The sequence below is a fragment of the Sus scrofa genome, chromosome 14 (assembly GCF_054392235.1).
Source record: "Sus scrofa isolate SSC_HxYL_T2T_F1_AM1 chromosome 14, Sscrofa_HxYL_maternal_Yorkshire_Landrace_v2.0, whole genome shotgun sequence".
NCBI lineage: Eukaryota > Metazoa > Chordata > Mammalia > Artiodactyla > Suidae > Sus > Sus scrofa.
In genome coordinates, this window is record NC_139396.1 from 147,564,646 (window position 1) to 147,572,938 (window position 8,293).

The following is an 8,293-nucleotide window of genomic DNA, read 5'->3' on the forward strand; positions in this document are numbered from 1 at the left end:
TAAAACACACCACCATGAGTCAAACTCCAACAATCTGTGGGCTGTATATGTGCAGGTGTTCCTGCCTTCACTGTTTTTTTTCTTTTTTTTTTTTTTAGGGCCACACCCACAGCATATAGAGGTTCCCAGGCTAGGGGTCGAATCGGAGCTACAGCTTCCGGCCTGTACCACAGCCACAGCAATGCCAGATCTGAGCCGTGTTTGTGACCTACACCATAGCTCACGGCAACACCAGATCCTTAACCCACTGAACTAGGCCAGGAATGAAACCCGCAACCTCATGGTTCCTAGTTGGATTCATTTCCACTGTGCCACAACGGGAACTCCTACTGGTTTCCTATATTGGAAAATATCAAATGAGGAGATAAAGACAGCCACCAGGAACAGCAGAGTGAAGAAAGCACAGACACAAAAAGGAGAGACTGTCCTACACAGAAATTTAGAAGTCAATGCCAGAATAGTAAGTTTTTGTTTTATAAGTATTCAGCACTTTTATCTATTTACCCATGGACTCCTACAAGGTAAGTCCCTCCTGCCATCCCATTTTACAGATGCGAATGTGGAGGACAGAGAGGTAAAGAGACTGCTAGAGCCAGAGCGTGACCCAGGCAGTCAGAGGCCAGCGTCAGATTGTCATCCCGCCACCTACTGTCAAAACCTCAGTAGACAAGTCCCACTCAACCTGCAAATGATTCTTTGAGAGGATCCCTAAGGACAAAAGAAAAATTACCTTGCCACTATTAACACCTATTGCATCATGGGAGTTCCCGTCGTGGCTCAGTGGTTAGCAAATCTGACTAGCATCCATGAGGATGCAGGTTCAATCCCTGGCCTTGCTCAGTGGGTTAAGGATCCGGCATTGCCGTGAGCTGTGGTGTAGGTCAAAGATGTGGCTCGGATCCTGCGTTGCTGTGGCTGCGGCGTAAGCCGGCAGCAACAACTCCGATTTGACCCCTAGCCTGGGAACCTCCACGTGGCGCAGGTTCGGCTCTAAAAAGCAAAAAAATAAAATAAAATAAAATAAAATAAAAAATAAAATCTATTGCACCAAATGGAAAAGTAAAATAATTGAAAAATTCTTCCTCCCCTTTGAAAACATGCACATGGCTGTTTATCTGAAATGATTTCAGTTCTGTCCACGCTAGAGCATTCGCCTCCATACTGTAGGAGTTCCAACTGCTGTTGGAAAAGTGACAATGCTGTTCTGAGGAGAGGAAAGGAAAGGAAGGTGGATTTGGGTGTGTATGTGTGTGAGGCTTCAGCGCCTCAATGGGTCAAACCCACACACAATCAGACACAAGTTGGACACCCTTTGAAATGGAAAGGGTGATTGGAGACAGCCCATCAATGGAGAGGAGTTAGGCTTTAAAAGAGTGTCAGTAACCTTCCAGGAAAGCTCCTCGCTTCCTGGGCATTTTTATTTCTATAGTATGAATCAACTATAGACATGAGAAGCTATTTTTTTAATTAATATTGTAAAAGCAGTTCATTATAACACTGGGAGGCAACGTTTACTATTATCTCCATGTTATATAATGTTTATATAATGTTCGCTGCTTGTTGAATTCAAATTGCATTCGAATGGAAGCATTTTAACCAATTCAGGGGCAATTAGCCTTAACTGAAGGAGTTTATTTCTATGAATGACATCCTGGTGGTTTCCATTCACCAAACCTGGCCCTGCCAGGGAGGCAACCATGGCTCAGAGACAGCGCACAGCCCGTGGAGGTAGACACTCAGTAAATCCGCAGACGAGTCAGGTCACTGCTCCGAGGCTCAGCACACCACCTTTGGAAATCAGGAATTGACCTTCCTTGTCAATAAATGCCAGGGACAGTAATATGGCATCTGCAGTCAGGCAGTCTGGGCCTGTATCCTCGTTCCAGCACTGGGTGACCTTGGGCAAATGAGTTAACATCTATGGTCCTTTGTTTCCTCCTCTATGAAAAGGGGATAGTTTTAGTACCAACCTATGTGGTGCTTATGAGGATTGAAGGAGTGAAAATTTGTAAACAGGCTATACAGTGCCTGAACACAGTGAGTATTACGTGAATGTCTAAAGAAGAAAATAAACTAGAAACTAAAGGTATAAAGGTGAAAAGATTATCGTAATGTGAAAAGAAGCACCAAGCAGAATGCCCAAGACACTGCAGGCAGCCCACCGGAAGTTCTCCCAAACTCACAGCCATACAGACACGGTGACCTCCCCCTAGAGGCTGAAGTAGAAACTGCACCTCTATCCAGGGAGAGCAAGCAAAGCCTATGCTGTGTGAATTCTCATTGCCTGGACTTCACTTCTGTTGGCCCCTCTTCCCTTCTCTTCCTCTCACACTGTCTTCACCTCGTAGTTAGTGATTACGGGAAACCAGCCGCAGAGTGTGAAATAAAATTTCGGTTCAGAAGAGCAAACTTGCTTTTGAAAGAACGGTTCAAGGGAAAAGGAGGACCTTGGTTCTCTAATATGTTCCATCAATTCTCTGACCATGATCAAAGAGTTTCCTTTTTTTTTTTTTTGGCTTTTATCTAGGAAGCTTTGCCAAGCTAAATTTTTTTTTCAAAATAAGAATCAAAGTAACATCAGGATAGTTTTAAAATATAGGACAATTAAAGAATTACAAGGAACAACCAAGTGTTTTCTAATTATGCTCCATTGAATTTCAGAAACTTGCTGAAAAGTCCCTTGCTCTTGTATTTGTGTGCCTGCCTCATTTGGGTATTCTGCATGTGTGTATCCATCTATAAGAGCTCTCTTTTTGACAGACACTCCCACCCACACACCCCAGAAATGCTATTTGAGTAGTTATCTAAATAGACACGTACTTGTTGAAAATAAAAATGTTCTGACCAAAACGGTTGCACAGAGAAAAGGGATTTCATCCATGGGGAGCAAAGAAGAAAATGGGATTTGGTCCAGCGATTTGCACAAATGTGGTAACTGTTAAATCCAGCATGAAGTATACTGTATTTGAATATGACACTTGTTTATACTTATTTTTTTTCTTTTTATGTGCATAACTACGTCATGTAAAATAGAAAATATAGATACCACAAAAAAATGTTTAATAAAAATTAGAATAACCATTTTGGTGGGGCTGGGATGAGGAACCATGTTCCCAAACTGCATGGAGGAAAAGGACTGGAAGCTTTTAAAAATATCCTGCTTCTGTTTCTTTCCTTCCTTTCTTCCTCCCTTCCTTTCTTTCTTTTTCTGTCTTTTTACCTGCAGCATAGGGAAGTTCCCAGGCTAGGGGTCGAATAGGAGCTGTAGCTGCTGGCCTACGCCACAGCCACAGCAACGTAGGACTCGAGCCACATCTTCGACCACAGCTCATGGCAATGCTGGATCCTTAACCCACTGAGCGAGGCCAGGGCTCAAACCCGCATCCTCATGGATACTAGTTGGGTTCTTTACCACTGAGCCACCATGAGAACTCCCTGCTTCTGGGAGTTCCCATCGTGGCGCAGTGGTTAACGAATCCGACTAGGAACCATGAGGTTGAGGGTTCGGTCCCTGGCCTTGCTCAGTGGGTTAACGATCCGGCGTTGCCGTGAGCTGTGGTGAAGGTTGCAGACACGGCTCGGATACCGCGTTGCTGTGGCTCTGGCGTAGGCCAGTGGCTGCAGCTCTGATTCAACCCCTAGCCTGGGAACTTCCATATGCCGCGGGAGCGGCCCAAGAAATAGCAACAACAACAACAACAAAAAGACAAAAGACAAAAAGACAAAAAAAAAAGAACTCCCTGCTTCTGTTTCTTAAACCAAACAATGAGGAGGATTAGATGAAACAAAAATACAGCCCCAAACTGGTAGTGAGAAGTCCCATCTCTAACCCCACCTTATTATGTATGGGATAGCTTGTGTGACCTTGAATAAGCCCATGGGCCTCAATTTCCCCACCTATCAAAAAAAATAATTGGACTAAAGGACTCCATCTGAATTTGAGCCACTCCCATTATAGGCCTATGGACATAATCCTCTATTATAGCTGTCACCCTATCCTGGGACTCATTAAATCCTCTTTTTAACTAGACTGAAGAATTCCTTGCAAGCTTTTGGTAACATCCTTTCCAAGCAAGGCCTCTCAAACAAGAGAGTGCCTCTTTTCACTCTAGGTCACCTTCCCAAGGACCTGCATGGGGCAGAGTAGGCTAAGAACAGTGAAGGACTTGAAACTCTACTAGGGGTCTAAGATTGTGCCCTGTTTCGTGCTCTTGTCCTACCCAGGCTGCTGTTATCGATAAATTTGTGGATCTGACATACAAATCCACATGCTAAGGATCTGGTCATGTGTGTTGAATGACATGTGTCAATAATACATTTATTTTCTTCTTTCTTCCCAATGGTCAAAATCCAATTTCTATGTAAACACTTTTGGTCATAACATTCTTATTTTTAATAGGTATAGATTTTCCACTTTTAACAGGGAGATTTGGAATCCCTGCTATAAATTACACAAAATTCCTCTGGAACAGAAGTGGCTTATCTCATTCTTTGGTGCTGAGACTGGCAGGGCTTAAAGGCTTTTGTCCTAGGTCTCCAAAGACAGGCAAAATCCACAGAAAACAAGGCAAACCTCTGGTCCACATCCCCACGCCCCAGGAAAGAGATGGAAGTAGAGGTTCTTTGCTTGGTGCCCAGAGTTCAGAATAACGCTCACTTCAGAGTTAACTGACCCACCCAAGGTTATTTACTAGAAGAACTATTGCAATTGGCCACATTTTTATTTGGAGGGAAGGTGGTCTTCTTTGGATTCCTACAGGCCAGCCAAGCCCTTGTCATCAAGAATTGCAAATCCCGTCATGTATATATAGCTGTCCCCATACTTTGTTTAGATCTCTCTTTGGGTGACACCTTTTCAGAGAGGTCTCTGTGACCACCCCATACAAATGCAGACACATTGCCTTGCTTTCTCTTCTTACTTTCATTTTCTTCACGTATTAGATATTTCTGTATATGCACATATTATCTACCTGCTCCCACGAAAAAATAAGCTTCCCAAGGGTGCTGAGTGTGTTTTGTTCATGCCTATTTCTCCAGCATGAACAGTAACACACATTGTAAGTGCTCAGCAGATTATCTGTGTGATGAATGAATGTCAGAAACCCTCCAGGTGAATAAAGAACACTTAAGGGTAATAAAGAATAATATTTTTTTTTGTCTTTTTTTTTTTTGTATTTTCTAGGGCCGCATTCACGGCATATGGAGTTTCCAGGATAAGGGTCCAATGGAGCTGTAGCTGCCGGCCTACACGAGAGCCACAGCAACTCCAGATCCGAGCCGCGTCTGTGACCTACACCACAGCTCACGGCAACCGCCGGATCCTTAACCCACTGAGCAAGCCCAGGGATTGAACCCGAAACCTCATGGTTCCCAGTTGGATTCGTTAACCACTGAGCCACGATGGGGACTCTGAGAATGGGCACTTCTGATGTAACTTTTTTTTGGCCACACTTGTGGCATGCAAAAGTTCCTGGGCCAGGGAGCGAGCCAGCACCACAGCAGCCACCAAAGCTACAGAAGTGACATCAGATCCTTAACCTGCGGAGCCGCCAGAGAACATTTTATAATTCTTTCCCTTTCATTTGCCATCAAAATGCACAGTTTAACATCCAATTCTATTTCTTTCCTTTTGAAATAAGGAAGATGCTCCTCACTGCATGGGTTTTAGGGCAGGCTTCTCCACACGCCACGTTTTACAGCTGAAAAATGCCTCAGACAGGACTGCTCGTGTTTCCCATTGCTAGAATCTCTAAAAAGGAAGGTTCCTGCCTAAGCTACCTTGAGGTAAGAAGGAATTCATGTCAACAGGTGGCCGGGGCACTTACTGCTGGGGCAAGAGGCTTCTTTAGGGCTGGAAGACATCGGCTGTGCACAGAGCTGGCAAAGGCAGTCTCTCCCATTGAACGTGACTCGGTCTCCGGGTGGAAACGGGCGCCTGGAGACAGAAAGACAACGCCCTCAAGGTTATTCCAGCAATTTCATATTTTTCCCCCGCTCACGTCTTCTGCTTTGCTGGCCTCCAGTGCCAATGCATTACTTGGAGGAGCAGCAGCCAAAATGTCTGAAAAGCCGTCTTAACCAAACCAGCCAGCTGGATCCAGTCCAAACAAATAAATGTGCCTCATTTTGAGAAGGAAGGAGAAGGTACTGCTTCCACAGGCAACCAGAGGCATCCACATTTACCTCCACTCATCACAGGAGGGATGTTCCAGCAGGGCACACAGTAAACATTTCCATTTTCCAAATGGACACACCTTCCTGAAGAAATACTTTAAATGCCATAAATTCCTATTCAAGCTTCAGGCCCTTCCCCAGGAGAACTGGTTACAGGTCAGGCATTAACTCCTTTTTTTTTTTTTTTTTTTTTTTTTGTCTTTTTGCCATTTCTTGGGCCGCTCCCACAGCATATGGAGGTTCCCAGGCTAGGGGTCCAATCGGAGCTGTAGCCACCGGCCTATTCCAGAGCCACAGCAACACGGGATCCAAGCCATATCTGCGACCCACACCACAGCTCACGGCAACACCGGATCCTTAACCCTCTGGGCAAGGCCAGGGATCGAACCCGAAACCTCATGGTTCCTAGTCGGATTCGTTAACCGCTGCACCACGAAGGGAACTCTTTTTTTTTTTTTTTTTTTGTCAGGCATTAACTCTTGAAGTCCCTTAGATCCATGTGATTCCCATCTGAACTGGACTTTGTCTTGGATGTCTCAGGGGGCAAACTGAATATTTCACGGTGCTACGGACCCCGTCCCTTACAACATGGAGACATATAAACATGCTCTAGATATTTTTTTACAAATGAGCGTTAGCTTCTTTTCGGAAAATTCCCTTTCACATTAGATATTCATCAAGAACAGCACACACTGCCCAAAGATTGCCTTCAAAAGGTAAGTTATCAGGGTTTTTTCGCCTTCCAGTTCGACAAGTAGATCGCTTTTTTGAAAAGTCATTAGTTAAAAAAAAAAAAAGAAAAGTCATTAGTTAATAGCCATGGGACAGTTTCCACCGCTGCTTACTTGCAATTGGCCAACTTGCCAATAATCTTCAACATGAGTTTTCAAATGTGTGATTCTGCTGGTTAAGAAACGCAATGCGCATAAGCCAAACATCCCCACACATCTGAGTCAGAAGCCATTTCTTTAGAACAAATTCAAGCTTCTGGGTGTGGGTTTTATTTTTCAGAGCTGCTGTCCCTTCTTTAAGTTGCCCTTTGGCCGCCTCACAGTTGGACATTAACTGTCATGCACACACAGGTGGTAAATTTGCATTGAAAACAGCTCCCCAAAGGAGCTTGGTGCCAGGTATCAAGAAGAGTTTTAAACTTTCACACCATCAGATTTTAGAAGTGCCGCCTTGAGGTGGTCTCCTTTTCTTGCCTGGTGCTGCGTTACTTTCTATTGCTCAGAGGAGGCTCAGAGAGGTTAAGCAACTTGCCTGGATTGACCAGCTAAGGAGACCAAACCAACAGGCAGGTGTAGGTGGTGCCCACCAACTCAGAACCTGCTCTGTCTTTTACAACCAGAGTCACACTCAAGTGGATCCTAGTGGGCCTACTGCTTCACACTCATTAATTAAAACAGAACAAACCTCCCATCTGCCCTGTAAGGTGGCCATCAGGGAGTGCAGGGTCCATAAACACAATAAGCACAGGTTCTGTGCCTCTGATCAAGGCCCGGACGAGGGTGAGGCCATCGAGGCACCTAGGCCACAGCATCGAAAGGGGCCCTTGTTCTCAGGAGCACCTTGTGACCTGAGAGGAAGCACCCCTTTAAACTGTGTGCCCAGGAGCTTCCCCCACCTTCCCCTATCCATGCCTTGCCTCCAATCTACACTTAGATTTTCAGGCTTGAATCCCACATGGGACAAGCCAGAGGTCAGTTCTCCCCAAGGGGGCCGGTCTTCAGAATTTTGAGTTTTGTTATTTTATAAATGACCCTCTTCAATATTCTCCCATTTCCCTATGTCCTCTGCCCACATGGGTTTGCTTCTTTCCGTATGTGCATGAATGCTTATAATAGAAAGAGAAGTGGATTTAGAGTCTGAACACCCGAGCTCAAAGCCTGGCCTTGCAATGTGAAGGACGGGGAAAAATCCCTTAAACCCTGCATCCCGCACTCATTCATCAGGAGGGCGGCTAGCTCATGAGGGGCCTCACGGAATTGCTCAGAGGCTTAAATTAATCGCTACATGAATGCAGTGTGTAAAGTAAAGGAGACCCCAGTGCAGGGAGAATCAGTGTCATTTAGCAGAAACAGTAGCAGCAGCTCTAGAGCAGCCATGGTGAGATCCT

At 45.0% G+C, this 8,293-nt stretch overlaps 1 protein-coding gene and 1 long non-coding RNA gene across 51 annotated transcripts in view; one reads left to right on the top strand and one right to left on the bottom strand.

The window, feature by feature from the left end:
* Positions 1-8,293, bottom strand: part of ABLIM1 (actin binding LIM protein 1) — a 338,773-nt gene that overhangs the window by 124,899 nt on the left and 205,581 nt on the right. For all 50 annotated transcript variants that reach the window (XR_014826278.1, XR_014826285.1, XR_014826292.1 and 47 more), the window contains one exon: positions 5,826-5,935. Coding sequence is in view for 1 of the 50 variants with exons in the window: in XM_021073348.2 (XP_020929007.1) it covers positions 5,826-5,935 (110 nt within the window). In the remaining 49 variants the exon portion in view is untranslated. The remainder of the gene's footprint in view (positions 1-5,825; positions 5,936-8,293) is intronic.
* The window catches only part of LOC146397069 (uncharacterized), a 128,990-nt gene continuing 127,027 nt past the window's right edge, over positions 6,331-8,293 (top strand). The window contains exon 1 of the long non-coding RNA XR_014826347.1: positions 6,331-6,413. This is a non-coding gene — a long non-coding RNA (uncharacterized LOC146397069). The remainder of the gene's footprint in view (positions 6,414-8,293) is intronic.